The sequence below is a fragment of the Argiope bruennichi genome, chromosome 1, assembly GCF_947563725.1.
Source record: "Argiope bruennichi chromosome 1, qqArgBrue1.1, whole genome shotgun sequence".
In the NCBI taxonomy this organism is placed as follows: Eukaryota; Metazoa; Arthropoda; class Arachnida; order Araneae; family Araneidae; genus Argiope; species Argiope bruennichi.
Genome location: NC_079151.1, coordinates 147,297,457 through 147,316,481, shown reverse-complemented (window position 1 = coordinate 147,316,481; position 19,025 = coordinate 147,297,457). Strand labels below are relative to the sequence as shown.

Here is a 19,025-nt window from a genome sequence, read left to right as displayed (position 1 = left end):
TGACATAGATAAGTCAAGTATACAATGGATTTCTATTTGAATCAAAATAAGAAAATATTATCAAAATAAGAATGGGTCATCTTATTAGATGGTAAAGAAAATGAAATAGTTAAGTGGTTAAAAGCTTGAAAAGTGGTGGCCTTGAAAACTTTAATAGGACGAGTGGCGTTGAATAACTAAGACCATTACATGTCTGTTTGACATGAATGAGATGATTTCAATTTCTCTTTCACACTAACATTTTCAGACAGGGGCACTGGTCTAATTGCAATACGTCATATGAAAATATACAGATATCCTCGATCAAATTTAAGTAAAAAGATGACTCTAATTATAATATACGCTGTATTACGTTTATTTCAAGCATCATGGATTCAAAGAAAGAAATCTTCACTGACTGGATAAAATACTTTCAGCTACCATAGATATCTTTGCGGATAATATTGCGCCCACGTATGTTGATCCCCCATCGACTTCACCATGCTGTGGCGAATACATTGAGTGCCTCGCTAATACAGTGAGAGCGAATACATTCGCTTTGAGCCCAATTTCGATACTAATAGATCTAGAAACAATTTTTTTCAATAATACATCACGTGGATATGGAAGGAACACACATTTTGAGTCGGCACACATAGAAACGACTTTAATAGTAGCGATTTTTGCTTCTTTATTTCCACACCCATTGAGGGGCCGCGGTGACCTCGTGGTAAGGTCTCGGCTTCGGAACCGGAGAGTTTCAGGTCCGGGACCCGATTCCATCGTAGAACTGTCGTGTAAGCGGGTCTGGCGCGCGTTAAATCTGTCGGGGCCAAACGTCCTCCCGATGGTGTGGCATGGCAGCTTAGAGAGGGGTGACAACTCAGGTGTCGTCCTCGCCATCTGATCGCGGTTCAAAATGTTGAGGTCCGTCCCAAAATAGCTCCGGTGTTACTTTAAAACGGGATGTTGATATAATCAAATCAAACCGAACTAAAGTCAGAAATATTCAAAGAACACAGAAAAGCAAAATTTGTAGAGGCATTGGACTCTTTTACCGGAGAGTAAATCGTATTAGGTTTCCATAAACTGGAGAAACGATTATGGATATCAGTATTCAAATCCCATGACTTGTTAAAATCAGGCATATTTTTTGCTGGCTTGTGGTGAAATTTATACTATATTCTAAATTTTTTTGAAATCAACATTTTATTTAAATCTTTTTTGTCAGTCATGCGAGGTTTCACATCATATAATAATGAATACTTAATATTTTGACCGATCTTTTCGAGTGGATATTAAAAATGCAGTCATTTCTTTAGAGGGGGATGATGTGCTATTTAAAATAAAAGTGACAAAAGCATAATTTTAAAATATGAAGAAATTCCAGCTTGAACAGAAAAAGCAATTTATAAGAAATGCATATAGTTTATTCATTATTTTTTTCTCCTCTCAAGCATAATTTTTACAGTGAAGTTTTATATATTCTTTTTATTAAGAACTGAAATCGTAATCATATTTCTCACTATGATCTCTCTTATGACGAAAGATCTAACAAAACAATTTAGTTGATTCTAAAAGTAAAATCGTTTTATTGTTTTTACAAGAGCTGTACAACATGTTCATATCTTACTAAAACACTCCCTTTTTTTATTTATAGGTGAAGAAATAAAATTCTTTGTGAAAAATCCATGCTATAGTAAGTTTTCTTTAAACCTCTTATATGAGTTTTATTTTATTTATTTAGACATTATTTTGTTTCATATTATCAATAACGTTTTCAACACTGAAAAATAGTTTTATTGTGACCGTTCTAAAATGAACAATGATCACTTCACCTTCTATTCACAACGTACTTGAGATGAAACAAGCAATCGATAAACCGAATGTCTCACTTTATCTTTACATAGCGAAATTATACCCGAACGGAGATAGAGTTGTGGAACTAAAGCTTATTTACTATGAAGTGTCGATTTTTACCACTGGAGATTCATTACAGGGTTTCTAAAAGCGAATATTCAGTGTAAAAAATGTTGCTTTAGATTTTTTTGTATATGTTTGTGAATCTTTTCTTTGTCATTTTAAATTTTTTCACTCATCATAAATTTCTTCTGGTTTCTTGCTTTTGTGTAATAGTTTATATCTGCTTCAAATTATACATTCCAAAATTTGGTCCAAGTAAGAAATTTCTTTTATAGATTGGGTATTTTTAATGTTACTAACGACTTTTTATGGAGTGAATAACTATTCAAAACTTCTTACATGGAATGTAATATCCTAAACTATTTACAAGCATATTCCTGATATATTCCCTTCTATTTTAGAACGCAACGTGAATAACTGTGACCCCTTCTTTTTCACCGTGGAAGGAAAAAGGCCGCCGAATGGGGTGTGCCAGAGTAAGTAATTACATTTATTCTATTTAAACCGTTCAACTTTCTTCGTTAACAGTTTTATAAAGAGACAATATTGAACTGAAAATGCTTCAACTCTCAAATTTTGGAAAACATTCAAAAGCTTTTATACTTTTGTTTCATGTAATTTTATGTGATATCTCCAATATTCAAATTAATCTTTGGGCGTTATATTTTCTGATTAGAAACTGTGTCTTTTACTGGAGATTTATCATTTAAGTTTTAGAACATTTTAACATGTTTTGTAAGTATTTTTCATGTAACACATATCTATATAATATAGGATGTCCCAAAAAAATGGAACACGTGAAAATACATTAAATAAATAATCATACAAATAAGAATATCTAGCAACTATCATTGCCCTTCTATAATATTATATGTAAGCGATCATCAAAAACTCAAAAGAGAAATTTCCAAAAGGCTGCATTTTCTCTGTAGATAGAGATTTGAACAGAGCGGCAATCTTCTAAAACTTACTTTTTAATTATATATTTCTTAAAAGCTATTAAATATATTTATTGCTTTTCGGAGAGTACAATACGAAAAACATGATCGTAATTGTTTATATAATATAATTTCAAGGAAACGTTTTGTAATTTTAATCCATTTTGTAATTTTTTTTTCTCCCTAGGTCTCAAGTGCGTAACTCCAAGAGATATTCAGTTTGAGTTTCAACATGAAGGTGCAGTATTTATAAATATGTCTTATTTTAATTTTAAACGAAGTTATTAAATCCTCAAATCTTGTATAGATACCGAAATAGTTACTGACCTTTGGTGCAACCAGTTGGAATTAATCAAACCAGAAACGTGATGCGATTAAAAAAAATCAATGGAGTATAAATGAAATATAATTAAAAAAACCTTTCCCTCTAAACTGCCCCAAATTTTTAATTCAATAATCTGAATCGTATTTAATAAAACTGCCGACGTATCTTTTTTTGTATTAATAATTTTTAACAAGAAGGCTAATGATCGAGAATTTGGTTCATAAGGACAATAAAAAGGGTGACACTGAGGGTAATTCCTTGTAGAATGTCAACAAGTTGAATGAAACGATAAGAATAAAAATTACCTACACGAATTCTGAGGGACCGATTTGATAAAATGTTTTGTAAAAATAAAGCCAAGTTTCTCCTATAGCCAAAGTTAAAAAGTGGCTAAAGTATGTCATAACGCCAAGCACGTTCATACGCTTTTTCTATGTCAAAGAATATAGAGACAAGGAGATTTCTTTTAACAAATGCGTAGCGTATTTGTATTTCCAGTATGGCAAACTAGAGCGACCTCTACGGAAATCACTATGCAACAGAGAGATGTATCCTTGTTTCTCCAATTCGTATATAAGACGAGCATTGGCCATGCGTTCAAAAGTTTTGCAACGATAGCTGGAAGTGCAATTGACCTGTATTTCAAAGGATTTGCAAGATTTTATTAGGTTTTAAAATTTGAATCACAATAGCTCCTCGCCATTGTGAAATGTACTTCTGCTCGGTATAGATTCTATTGAATAACAGTAATAGATTGGAAAGGAAACAGGTATTCAATTGGCGAAGCGTGATACCATCTGTACCGAGACTGGTATCATGTGCTTGAGACAAAGTGATATCTAATCCCTGCATTCTAAGCTCACAGTTGTATGGCAAAGTACTTCGGGCTGTAAAATGCAAAAGCAACCGTTCCGCTCGATTCTTAATTGACAGAAAATCAGGACTATAAGAATCAGTTTCGGAAACTTGTGGAATGCTTGACCGAGGATATTGGCTACGTATAATGGGGAAGAGTGTCTTATATTTACAACAGGAAATCAATATTCATTTTAAGTCCCATTAGCTACCTTAACCTTTTTTTCACTAAGTGCAATAGGAAGTAAAGGATATAATAGAAGAAACAAAGAATATCCTGGACTTCCTCTGATTACGATGGTGTAGGCAGCGAACAAGAACTTTGGCCCGTTTCAGGGCAGTAACAAGATTTTTCATTGTTGTACTTCTAAATTTAAATTTCTATTGTCGTATTGTTCTAACCTTCTAAATTCACTCCAATCTTTTTATTAATTCTTATAATTGTCACGACATTCTTCGTTTCAGCAAGGTTTATGAAATTTTTTTAGACGTGGGGAACTCTTACTCTCTTCGGTGTTATTAGTGTAGTTCAGTATGATATCAATGACACGTTATACTGCTTTCGCAGTCTTTTGTGTATTGACTATAGTCTCTGTAATATCTACCATTTTCGAGAAAGTAGTCCAGTCTGACCGCTGGAATAGATAACATTATGAACACAGTGTTGCACCACCACTATCAGTTTGAGAGACTATTAAAGGAAAGTGATCACTATTATAGAGATCAGTTCGACCATAAAATTCAGCAATGGGGGGGGGGAGCTCAAGAGAATATATGGTCAGATCAAGACGTAGAAGGTACTTGTAGATTCATGGAAGTATGTTATCTCATCATTATTAAGCAAACAAAGAGAGTTATTTGAAATAAATTGCTCAATTCGTCGCCCACGAGAATTTGTATAATCCGAACCCCGAAAGTACTGTGTTCGTTGAAATCGCCGAATAAAATAAAAGGTGAAGGAAGCCACAATTATCAAGATCTTATTGATAAATGACACCATGAGGCGGTAAATAAATAGAAAAGATTATGACCAACGATTGTGTGTGAACTTGAATAGGGATGACGAATATTTTCAGAGCGGTTATTACGTAACCAATATCAAAAAGTCACAAATACAAGTGATCAATACTTTTCAAAGAGGGGTGTGATTCAAATCCTTGATACGATCTTACTGATGATATTTCGATTACAGGTTTTGGATCCCGATAGAAAGTAACAATTGATACGATATCACTGAAATTTAGCAATCGATACGATCTGTCCAATGGAAGCTCTCGAAAGAAATCTGTGATTGGATTGAAAAGTGAACGGACCGGTTATTGGAATTATCGTATCGTATCATTGAATTGCATATCACTGAAATTTATCGGAGCGGTGATTTCACTGGAAAGTGCCAGTCACCGCTCCACTTTACGGGAGTGACCGATATTCGTATTTGATAAAGCACTATTCCGTACAGATCATTTTTAATTGCTCGTGACATAATTAACTTTGATTACATGTACTCTGTTGACTGCTGGCGCCATCTATTGGTAGAATATAGGACTAAAGTAAACATTTTAAAGAAATGACATATATTTTTAACTCATCTTTTCCAGAAAATGGTTCACTCTAATAAATAAATTAAATAAATAGTTTTGAGAAAAAAAATTTAAGAAGTAAGCTGAAACAGATAAATTAATTCAATCACACGTTAATTAAATTAGTAAATTAAGTATTAATTACAATTAATAAATTTTATATTTAATATTAAGTAATAATTTTTAATTAATAATATGATTGAAATAACAGATATTTGGAAAGCATATTTAAAAATAACAATATTATTTGTTATTCAAAAAATCGTGGATTATGCATCTCTAAACTTGAATAGCCACAGCCTGCAAAGCAATATGTAAAGTGAGAGGTGTGTTTGGATATAAACTCGGAAGCACAAGATCCAGTATCTGCATCTTTTCGAATACGTTTAAAACCGCGTAATTTTAAAGGATTGTTTGGATTCAAGAAGATTTTTTTTGAACATAAATGCAGACAAGATGAAATTTGTTAATAACGTATTTGACGTCAAGAAGTTTGGATCGAATGCCGTGACAATTCCAAGAAAGGAAGGTACCCATTAAGAGGTTCTTGTTATTTTAGAAGTATCAGGGATGCTGGTTGAAGATTGAAACATTCCAACTCATTTGAAATTCTTCATCCTCCTCTTCAGATAAATTCGGCGAGTTCGAAACTTTTGAACGCATCACCAGCACCAACGTAAGTGCTTACGAACTATATCCTGCGTCACAATTCACAGGACGATGGAATTGTGGACATTAGATAACGTTAATTTTGGAGGCAAATTTGTTCATGGAAGATCACATTCGGAAAGCTTTAGCTTGACAGAATTTTAATCTTTATCAAAGACTTTATGGATTTACGAGTACCTGATGTTTGTATATGATTAAGAATCAGAATGGGGTGCTTTAAAAATTACGATAGAATGGTTTCATATTTTTCAGATAATTCTGGCACGAACAGTTTGCGCAAAAGGACCGGGAGTAGGTGTTTGAGACATAAATTTTTTTCTGTCTTCAGAGTAGGATAGAACCTCTTTATTTTAACTGTAATTAATTTTTTCTCAAGTGATCAGCGTTCGCTTGATCTAGAAGGCGACATATGATTGCCACCGAAGTTCAAGCACTTTTCAAGTGTGGAGGACTGCTGGCTATCGCTGGTCTTCTCAGTAGAGTGAGAATCCGCGGCGGTTGGTTTTTGAGCGACAGAAATTATGGCACTGGAAATATCTCAATGGGTTAGGGATATAGTGTCGAACAGGTCATTTAATGTATCCGGCATAAACACATTCAGGTAAATCTGGGCTATGGAAAGAAAGGATATAATGTTTCGTGGGAAGGAACTGTCCACCCAGCCGAACAAAAATCTGTTTCGCATTAGTCACCTCTTGAAGTTTTAATTCTGTAGATATTTGTTCAAGCTGGCCAGTAAACAATTCGTCGCAAGTTATGATGCCTTTAGAATAATATAAGGATGCTTGTGGCTTGACTGTAACGGAATGGTAGTCAAAACTTCAAATTTTACTATTCGCTACTTCCTTTCTTGAATTGATTTCAATCAGAAAATCACTGGAATGCATTTTTCGGATTGAGGAAACATCACCCATTGTTGCTGTAAACGACTTATGTACGAGAATAGGCGGCAGAGAATAAAAATTTTCATTTTTATTAGACACGTTTTTTGAAAATAAGAAATCATGATTTGAGTTATTAGTTTGGGGAAGAGAATCTGGAAGGCAGTACTTCGGGGTTGTTAAGTTCGTCATTATTGCAGCATCTATTAAATATTCTATTGCAGCAAGCAAATTCCTAAACAATTTGAAGCAGAAAAGTTCTTATAAGAAATGTGTATGATGAAGACAGCTGTTAAAATTTTATTTGTATATTTTTATGATTATTTTAACTAACTTGAATATTTTTTTCAGGCATATCCTGTAATGCAGCAAGTTTCATATCTGTTTCTATGATGGCTTTAGTTTTGGCTGCATTAGCATTTTTCACCCGAATGCCATAAACTTTTATCGCTCAAAATTCATCCAGCAATAGGAGGGTCACTATTCATTATATTTCGCCAGTTTTTACATATTGTGTGACATTGATTTCATATGAATTATAGATTTTATTTTATCAATGAATATTACTTGTAGTGATTGCATAATATAATAAATTTTCTTACTTTTTTTATATTCTGTCGAATTATTGACGCCTAATAACAATATGAAGTAGTCAACTTGTCTTCGAATATAAATAGTTCCTCAAAGAAAAGTCGAGTATTTCATGCTTGAAGGATAATACATAAAACAATGTTTTTCAGTTCCTATTATTCATGCACCTTGCAAGTGATAGCCTACCGGACTATTTGAATGTCAAATGTATTGAAATTTCGCAAAATTTTATTTCAGGAAACATGAGAAAAAGAAGCGGTGCTGCTCGTAACATTTGTAAAATCTACATCTTACTGTCATCTGTTTGCGACATTATAAAAAAAAAAATGACAGATAAAATCAAGATACTGAAGAATTGTAGGAGCACTAAGCGAACTAAACAAAAAACTGAAGGGGGGGGGGAATCTGAAATCATAAATGAAAAAGCTAAACTTTTATACGTTTAAGGGCATTTCTTGAATAATATTCTGACATGTGTATACATAATATTTATTGTAATCTAAACAATACATTTATTTTCTCAGAATTTCCCAAGTTCCAAAATTCTTCCAAGTTTCACAAACTCTGATTTTCAAAAATATTTTAAAAATAACGATAAAGTTCCACCGCACTCTAAAAGACATTAACTATTTCATGCTTTAAATGACTGAATTTTAAATAAAATTAGAGGTAATAAATCTCCACTGAACTCATATTATTTAACTGCAGAATTTTTTTTTTTTAATATAAAAAGAATTGTAAGTCTCTTGAAACAAGACAGATTCATTTCAGAGATAGATCACATTTTTTAATGACGTCAATATTACTTTTCTAAACAAATGTCGCTTTTATAATTCTCAGCAGTCAAATCCAATGCCATTCGCATGGACAAATTTGTCTCAAAAAGTGTGTCGGTATCCTATTTAATCTGTGCTATGCTCTCAAATTTTACAAATCTCCGCGACTTTTGGAAACAGATCATTATTTGAGTTATCATGAAAAAGTCCTTTTTTCATCAATAGAATATATTCAACTACTGTAGGTTTTTCTTCTTAAATATATCTCTCAGAATGCTCTTTGGAATATCAAACCCCAAGTATTTATTACTGACTTCCCATCTAATATTTGTTTTATAACTGCGTCAAGTTCCTCATATGACCATTTAACTTTTTCAGTAGTTCTTTTTCCTACGCGAAACATATTATACGGAATTAAAAGATATTTGGGACGAAAAGACTTATCAGGTTGTGCCTATATAATAGCAGCAGATCCCCAATTTTAACGATAGAAGAATATGGAGAAGGATCCTAATTCACCACAAATGAAGAGTTTATTCACTGAAATTACGATATATTAATATAAATGAATATTAGGAGGATGCGTGAACTTTTTAATTATTCAAATAAACCATTATTAAACTGTACTTCAGAAATTTTATTATTCTTATCAAAAAAGAACACTATAATTCTCCCACTTTTTTTTGGACTCTCAAAGAAATTGGAGATCCATAGAAACTCGATCTCTGTAGACCAAATTGGATCAGTTCTGTGGTTTCGAAAATTTCATTTCATGTAATAATATTTCCTTTCCCTTAACAAAAGCTTTCTTAACCATTATACAAGGTGCCCAAATGCTCCATTACAAATACAAATTTTTAAGGGGATGCCAAGTGTACATAAATAAGTCGATTTTAGAATAAAGAATGGGATCAAAAACAAAACGGGATTGCTGTAGGGGATTCTTTGCCAGTAAATTACAAGGATAAATCAGATAAAATATACGACACAAATTTAATGGAATAAAAATTTTCGATAGCATGACAGTAAAATTGCAGGTAATACAGCAGCATTAAAAGTAGTGTGAAGTATGACAAACACAATGGTAAATAGGATAATAACACATAGGTAAATAGGATAGGACGCAAAATCAATAACAATTGACTGCAATATTAAGAAGTAAATGTTCAAAAGGATTTACCTTACATGTTTAAAACAGTGTTAATCATATAATTATGTTTATACTATTACAAATTCGCACTCCATAAAGCTTTGTTGTACACTTAACTAGCGTGCCCTTTTCTATTACTTAATTCACTGGCAAAGATTTTGTATATCAATTGTCCTTAGCATTAAGGTTGTTCTATGATTTATTTTTTTGAATGTTTGTCCTACTCTTAAAGTTCAAGCGGCATTTTGAGTCAATCTATAATAAGCGATGGATATCATTTATGACTTCTTCAAAAGTGAGACAAAATATGATGTACTGGTATTGATATCTTTATATTGTTATAAAAATGTGCCCAGTGGGTGTAGTGTGAAAAGACTAAGAAACTCAATAACGGACAGCAAAATAAATAGAAAAAAAAAAAAAAAACCAGAGGCAGGATATATAAAAGAAGAGCACTAGTAGACGCTAACAATACAAGCTGACAGAGTATTGCCAGTTTGAAAATAGTAATAACACTCAGAGTGGACAGTCAGAAAGGTCTCTCCGGCAGGGAATGAACTTATATGTGAAGCGACTGAACTTATTGATAGATAAGGCATCACATTTTCGAGAAGTAGAAAAATAATTCTGACATTTTCTAGAATCTCTTCTATATTGCCAAAATCCACCATTGCTGTGACACAACTAGTATTAAGTTGCACTAGTCAATCTATTTATCCTGGGTATCTCTGGGCAGGGCAAGTGTAATTCTAAATATGGTTATCACAAATATATATAACAAATAAAAAAAATAAGTTCTTTTAATAATTCTTAATCAAAAATTGTATTACTTGTAATAGATAACGATGTACCTTCAGATACTGGTACACTAGTATTGGAAGAGCAAAATATAAATACAAATTTATGATTGAATTTTAAATAATATTTTTGCAAATTTATAGCCAATGAACTGCTATTTTCTAATTATGTTGGTATTTAATTTTTCCCCCCAAAACCTCATTGAAAATAAAAGCCCTCTAAAAATTTTAAATTCCGGAAAAAGATGAAAAAAGGAACTGCAGCTACATACAGTTTGATTTTTTTTCAGTTAACATCTAATTAAAATACTATACTACTTATACAATATTTGAATAAGCAGAGAATGTTAACACCAATATTACATTAGAAAGTTCAATTAGTAAACAATTATGGTGCTCATGCTAGTTTTCTTTCGTATTTTACTAACTAGTCAACTTTGCAGGCCATCTTGTTTGCTGAGAAATTTAACTCTCTGACTCTTAAACAATTAACAAGTAATGAATTTTCCATTTGATAAGACTAAAAAGTATAATTTAATAAAAATTGAATTTTAAACAAAACTGACTCATTCTTTCTTTCCTTGAGTAAATAAAGTATCTTAATATTAAATGTTTTGAACTAAATATCTGTATATGGCCAAATTGAACAACAATAAATAATAATAAACTAGAAAACTGCAATAGATCTGCCATCAACAGATCTACCATTCAGTAAAAATTACTAATATCTTACCACCCCTTTTTTTTCTCTTAGTTAAGGTGTCTTACAAAATTCAGTAGCAATTTCAAAATTAAAATTAAATTGAAAATCAGAATTAAGAGAGTTTAAGATAGTTTTCCACATAAAAATTCTTGAATTTAACAATCTTACTTTAATGCAACTTATATTTTTTGTAGTAGCATGTAAGTTGTCAGCGGATTGTGATGAGCGAGGATAGAACCTGGGACCTTGTGTTTTGCAGCCGAGTAACATGACCACAATACAAAAGCAATTTCTCGGGTAGCATAGCTGTTAACTGGCTTATAAGCTTTCACCAAAGTATATATTTTGGCACAAGTGCATAGCGATGTAGATAGTAGTACATATGATGTATGGTGCAGTTGCAATTATTTGAGATGTAATACTTTTGTTAGAACACCATAGTGACTTTGTTCCATCATTTCAAACCTGTGCACATAAATCCCACTAACAGAAATTCATTCCTGTTCTAGTAATTATTAATTAGTTCAAATACTTTTCTTCCTTTCAGAAAGATATTTACAAAACAGCTGTATCATTCTGAGAATTTCTAACAAAAATCTGTAGATTCGTCGTACTGCTTGTTGAATTAAAAGAGTGAAGATTTTAATCATATTTTTTATTTCTAAGATCTGCAAATATTATTAGCAGATCTTAATCAAGCAATGATTTAAAAAAGAAAATAAAAATCACACCATAAAAGATAAGAGCAATGCAATTATAATAATTAAAACAATAGTTTTTCTATCAATTCTATTTCATAAGTTTGAAAAAATATACAATATAACAATATCTAAGGTTAATATTGTTAAATTTCAATAAGATATTTTAAATGCAATGCCATGTTTTAAAAAAGAGATAAATTTTTTTTACAAATAATAAAAAACTAAAGTTTATGAAATTACTAAAGGCTGGCAGTTTAGAAAAGGAAGTTTTGATGCCTGCATTGATAATGTATGACTAACTTCTGTTTTTGAACAATTTTTATTTCTGTAAAAAAGTTGCTACTGAAAGGAAAATGCTTCAGTTACAAGATAATGCTTGTAAAGGAAAAAGCATCAGTTTAAAGACAGATTGAAAACGTTAATAAAAAAAAAGTGTATCGTAATCAAATAACTTTTGTTACTCTCCATTTCACATACAAGATATAAATATGTAAAAAAGATTAAAAAGGTGAGAGTAAAACACTTTACAATTTTTGTTGTAACTTCTCGTTTAAATTCAGAACTTCTTGATTATCATTCATTGCTTTGTATCACTGCAAATAATCCTTGTTTCTTCTTGAGTAGTTATGGAAGGAACACACATTTAAGTTCATATATTAAGTGATTTTAATTCAACAATAACATTGAAAAAGGAGGAGAGGGACTAAGGAGAAATATTTCACTTTAAAGAAATATTTCATCTTTAATATTATTTTGTATTCAAAAAGATAGTTTTTACCCCAAGTGGAATATATATTTCACTGTATTTAAATCAGTCTAAAAGCGTTTTGATATTTAACTTTTAATCAACATTCAATTAGTCAGATTAATTTACATTTATTTAGCAGACACTACAGCATTTAGTTTATGTATCCAAAATTACACAGGCCTTAGAAATCACAGTACTGAATCTTAAATTTTTGAATAAGTAGTGGCTCAAAAAATAAAATTTTTAGTTATAAACGGGATGCAAATGATCCATCAATTCTCAATGGTATACAAAATATATATTTACAATACACACAACAAAAATATAACACTCTTTTTTCCTTCAAAATACTAATCTAAAAAATTATAAATAATTAACATGATTTATATACAATTATTTGGTGAAGTAGAATTCCAAAGGCACAACAATTATATCTTAGAAACAATGACTTGTACTGTTCAGTGTAAATCACCAGTAAAAAACACAGCATACATAAAAAAACTAAAAGCAATTAACAAAAGAATAAATAAAAATCATCATACATATGTAACATGTACATATTTCCGAAACATAAAAACCAAAAGCAGAAGGCTCAGATCTTATTCAACTACTGTTTTATGTTTTCCCCAGCCATGGAAGCACTTTGTGAATCTCTTTGACTCTTTTCCTTTTAAAGTGAGCATGAGTTTTCTAGGTTTATCTGGTTGTTTTGCTCTTAAACTTTGCACATATACCTAGAAGAAGAAAAATAGGGGGGGGGGGACATAAATTCAGGTATGAATAAATTTTATCATATGCATATCAGAAACATTTATACCATAATATTATTATTATAGCAAAGTTTCTAAAAAATTATGAGATTTGTGAAAACTAGGGTTAAGTACAGTAGACTCCCGATTACCGCGGTGCGGATTCTCCGCGCCTGCCGCATAAAGTTTTTTTTTTTTTGACTGATTTTTTCAAAAAGGTGCAGTTTTACAGTTATACTTTTGTAATTACATAATACATTACAGTATTAAAACAGTACATATGTATTAATTTTTCTGTGTATCCTTGACGCCTCTCGTAAGTACAAAGCACTTTTCTATTTTCATTAACAAAATGCATTTTAGGTTAGTTTTGAGTGATATACTAAAATATTAAGCGTTAGTTAAACATTCCCTGTTGTTTATTTTACGTTTTATTGTACATAAAACGATTTTTCAAAGTTGGAATGACTGTTCTCTCTTTTGCTATACCCGTTTTTAGCTTTTTTCGGATTATCCGCGATTTTTGTTATCCGCGGCGGCCGCGCCACCCAATTCCGCGGATAATCAGGAGTGTACTGTATATGATACAAGACAGACTTAACATTTAATACAGTTGAAAAATCTCGGTAATTGAATGTATAAAACAAAGAAATGTACAAACTACATTAAGATTAATAATGTAAACAGAAAACACATTTGGCTTTATATTTAGAATATTTCCATCAGTATCTGAATACTTATTATCAATGAATGAAACAAAATAATAACCTTATCTTTTTTATTACTAAAAAATCTTATTAAATTTAAATATTAATTATTAAAACAATTACCTCTTTAAGTATGCTCCAACAATTCCTACAGAGGTATTAAATGTTTTCTAGATCAGCTTATGTAAAATGAATATAATTTAAGCAGACGAATATAATTTTTTCTTAATACGAATTATTTTATCTTTAATTTTGACCTAGATAATACAACAGGATTCCATTCTATTGTAAGGAATTTGATTAAAGCATGTAATTATTTCCTTGCATTATTTATTGAATATGCAATGCAATTACCTGAGCTTTCTCTTTTGTAAGCATTGGATTTACCAAATGCCAGTGGTATTGCAGATTTAAAAAATGATAATGAGAACTGTAATAGAACTTACGAATATTTTTTATGAATCTGGAAAGTGGTGGAAACTCTTTAGGAAATCGGCCATTTGTAAGTGAAATTATACAATCTAATGATGATGGAGTTATTCAGATTGCGCGTTCGTCGTCGAAAATTAATCCTCATGTTCCATTTAGGTCCCATTGTGGTAAATTTCAAAATGAACTCAACTTGGAAAAAACTTTTTTGCATTTTCAAAAAGGACATTTTTAATTCGGTAAACTAAGCCTGCTGAAATTACATGAGCCATATTATTTGTATTTTAAATGGCAAAAAAAAAAAAAAAAAAAAAAACTTTCTTGATTCTCTTTTTATCTGAAAAGTTTTCATAAAATAAAGAATAGTAACATATTTAGATGTGGAAAATATTAAAAATGCCTGGATGTATTTCAAGACTAGATGTCATCAAATTCCAGTCACACGTAGAGGTAGTCAAGATCCTAAATTTTTTTAAATCACTTTCCTGGGAAATAATCAGTTAAATAAAGAAATACATAGATCAGAATAACTCCTCCCACATCGCAATCATAATTGACATTGGGATAGTATTGTGAATTTGATGTGGCAGTCTACATATTTTGAATGGATGAATAGTCAGAACTTTATAAATATCTTTATTATACATTTACTATGCACATTTGTAATATTATAAGCAGTTTTTTAAATATATACATTAGACATAATTAAAAGCTGATACACCACTCTATTTGATCATTCTATGAAATTCTATAATAATGTTAATGTTATCAATTCTAAAATGTTGATTAAAACAAAGATTAAAGATAGTTTAAATGTTTAATTTATTCTTTTAGAAGAAAACAATAATTCTTTTCCACTCAACAAGTTAAATGCTAAATAAAAACAGACAATAAGTTAACAGATATGCAAATGGACATTAAACAGATCTCCAGATAAGAGGCAAGGACCTTTGTTGTCAATCGTGGTTTTCTAAATCTCAATCTGCAGTTTACTTGTTCCTTTGAATAAAAGGAGGATTGATAAATTGACGGTAATTAGGATTGTAATCTTCATTCAGGGAAAATCTCAAATCTGAAGTTGGAGAAGTTTATATAATTTTCTCCTTTTGTATTCCTGATTGTTGTAGTTGGTTTATGCGATGCTTGATGTCTCTTCTGTCATTTTACATTACAATGCATTGAAAATGACCATGTTTTTAAGTTACAATTCTAAGTTAGTATGTTTACTGTTGATGAAAATCTTTGTTCTTATTCTCTTTCCCATTTTTATCATTTGAGTATAAGAATTGATTTTTTGATCAAATTTTCTTTCGTAATATCGAAACATTGCATCAAGTTTAATGCAAATCTGATGTTTTTAATACATTTCTACTGGTGGTCTTTCATTTGTTAAAAGAGCAGCTCAATATCGAAAAAGAATTCTTTGAATTTTCAAGCAGATTGAAAAGTTTTTTAAGCCACTGTTTTTAATCGATGCTTCAATGTCTTGATATTATGTATGGCAAGTTCTTTGGTATGATGTGGTGAATTTTTGTTTCATTCCATTCATATATGAAATTTTTAAATTCTTAATTAATAAAAATTGAAGCATTATTAGAAACCACAACTAAAGGATATCCCTGAATTGTAAAAATTTCATTCAGTAATTTTATGATAATTTCTGAATTAGGTGATCTTTGCAACACTTTCATTTCTACCTAATAAAATTTGGCATGTACCACACATAGGCAATGAAATCCCTGAAAGGGCCCTGCAAAATTAACATGAATTCGATTTCAGTTATTAAATGGTAAATCCCAATGATGAAGTGATGCCTTGGCAAGATTGCGTTTCCCTGAAGAATAAGATTTTACAAGGTTTTCTGTATCTTTGTTGATATTCTTCTATATAGAGTAATGTCTTGTTAACAGCTTCATTTTTGTTATTCCATTATGTATTGAATACAACTCTCAAAACCATAGATTGAAGGGATTTTAGTATGACAATATAATGTTTCTTAAATAAATACCACTATCCAAATTACAATTATTGTTAATAGGACTTGATGAAAGTTCACATGCAGAAACTTGATGGACTTCTTCATTTATAGACATGTCTACAGAAATGTAATTTTGGTTAATAGGGATTATAGATAAGCGATTCACATCTTGTTTTTCCAAATTTGACAGTTAATCAAATCCCGTTACAAAGGAAACATAGGGTAGAAGCCAAATTGATGCCATTTTCGGAAGGCCAATCTTAAGGTAGAATATTGTGAATAGGAACTAGCTATCTGTTATGAGAACAAAATACTAACCATAAAAATAATCATAACTCCAAAAATAATTTCTAATGCTCCTCTATCAAGTTGAGAATAATTTCTTTCAGCTTCTGTTAGAGGACAGGAAGCGAAAGCAACAGGATTTTCGATATTGTCAATGACATACGATAGATAATATAGCTGCAACTCTGACCAGGTTAACATCTGGCACTAATGTAACAGGAAATACAGGATCGAAAAGTATTAGTACTCAGGTAAGGATATTTCTTCCTTCAGCTTCAGAAAAGCCTGTTAACATTCCTTATTCCAGTAAAATTTTTGATGCTTATGAAGAAGTTTATGTAAGGAAAATGTAATGGTACAAGAATAGTAAGTAACCACACCCAAAAATTGACTAAGTTCTTGAACATTTCTTAGTTATTAAATCTGTATTATAACTTCAACTTTCGATGATGGTCATGCTATCATTGTTTTCTATTACAAGGCCCAGATAATCAATTTTTGTTTGAAAAAAAGTACACTTCTTGATATTCAGATGTAAATCATAATCACATAAACTTTTTAGATAAGTAAATAAGTTCCTTGAGAATCTTTAGTTTTACCCTGGACCATACTGTCATCAAAATAAGCTATAGCTTTTGGCACACTATTCAGAATTTGATTGATTACCCATTGAAAGCTGGGGCAGCTTTAATTCCAAAATTCAGTCAGTTTATTTTATATGTCTCTCGAGGAATTGAAATGGTTTTGATACTGCTGCTCACTTTATTAATTTGCAAATGAAAATATGATTTTTATAAGTCCAATTTGCAGAAGTACTTGGAATCTCTGAAGCAATTTAACACTTCGTCGCTCTTCTTGACTGGATAGTTGACGTTTAAAAGTAAGTCGTTACCTAATATAATCTATGCAAAGTCGAACTGTTCCATCTTCCTTAGGAATTACAACCAAAGGTGATCATCAATTACTTGCAACCAATTTGGATATTATTCCAGCTGCTTCGACACAATCAAGTCCCCCCCCCCCCATGTCTTTTTCATTTAAAGCAAAGACATTCCATATTGTAGTATAACTAGGTTTAGTTACGTCACATAATTTTAATTTGACTGTAAAATTAGGCATACAGCCAACTTTTTGTTTAAATACTTCCAACAATTTAAAAAAAAAAAAAGATGTTTTGGATGGAAAATACTTTATTTTGAATTTTGTTGGCTGTGTTTTCATCAGATTTCATTTGGATTAATTTTTGAACGTCTCACCCAAACTCTTCATAACAGAGGATCATATTCATCTGCTATGACATACAAATCTTTGTAAGACACATGACCCTTGTATTCGACTTCTATTTGAACTTCTCCTAGAGAATAAAAGATATTTTCAGAGTACAATCAAAATGAAATCCTTGTTATTTCAAGCTACTTCTTGATATCTATTATTTTAAATTGATTTTCTGGTATAAAAGTGCATCCTGCTCCTGTTTTACCTTCAAATATTTAATACCAATTTTGAATTTTAATAGAAATAATATACTTTATAGCTGTGGATTCTGAGGCAAAGCTGTAATAAATGTCAATGATTGCATTTCCAGCAATAATATTTGATCAATCTTCAGCGAGTTAGATGAGAGCTATAGAATTCTTTAATTTTTCAGCATTAAGCAAAGTTTTATATACAGACTTTTTACATGTGTTCAATAGATACATACTTTACACTTTTTTGTTTGTTTGTTTGACTTTATTCAACATTCTCTTGATAAATGGTTATTTCTACAATTCAGGCTAATCCTATGCTATCATTTATACCAAGCTTTTCAAATCCAAGGAAATGCTTCTTAGTTTTCCAACAATAATTTAACAAGGCATCTTTTTGCTTTGTGGTTTAATTTGTAAAAGATGCTTTTATGTTTTTTGATCTCCGAATATATAGATATTTTGTTGATTTCCTCCAAATCAGTTGTATCCGATTTCAATAATTCATGACTATCTATTTTTGAAGCTTCAAGTGCAATAGCTTTATTGATAATATCATTCAAATCAATTAGTCCAGATTCTAATACCTGCTCTTTCATCCAGCTGTTCTGAAAGCAACAAATAAATCGTGCTCTTAGAAAAATATCAGACACCAATACATTTTTATTGCATTCACAGGCAATAGTAAAATCACCCTTGGCAATATTACATTGTAAATCAGCAACATTATCCAAGATGGAACTATTCTATTTTTGATAAGTCAATAAAAAGTAACACAGCAAAGCTAAGAAGTTT

The 19,025-nt window shown here is 30.9% G+C and overlaps 2 protein-coding genes across 2 annotated transcripts in view; one reads left to right on the top strand and one right to left on the bottom strand.

The window, feature by feature from the left end:
• LOC129963038 (uncharacterized) overlaps positions 1-7,760 on the top strand; it is a 43,724-nt gene extending 35,964 nt beyond the window's left edge. Inside the window, exons 15-18 of the mRNA XM_056077053.1 lie at positions 1,640-1,678; positions 2,304-2,378; positions 3,028-3,078; positions 7,502-7,760. Coding sequence (XP_055933028.1) covers positions 1,640-1,678; positions 2,304-2,378; positions 3,028-3,078; positions 7,502-7,590 — 254 coding nt within the window. The 3' untranslated portion in view covers positions 7,591-7,760. The remainder of the gene's footprint in view (positions 1-1,639; positions 1,679-2,303; positions 2,379-3,027; positions 3,079-7,501) is intronic.
• Positions 7,761-12,019: 4,259 nt separating this feature from the next.
• Positions 12,020-19,025, bottom strand: part of LOC129968981 (protein flightless-1 homolog) — a 57,945-nt gene continuing 50,939 nt past the window's right edge. Inside the window, exon 32 of the mRNA XM_056083372.1 lies at positions 12,020-13,350. Coding sequence (XP_055939347.1) covers positions 13,216-13,350 — 135 coding nt within the window. The 3' untranslated portion in view covers positions 12,020-13,215. The remainder of the gene's footprint in view (positions 13,351-19,025) is intronic.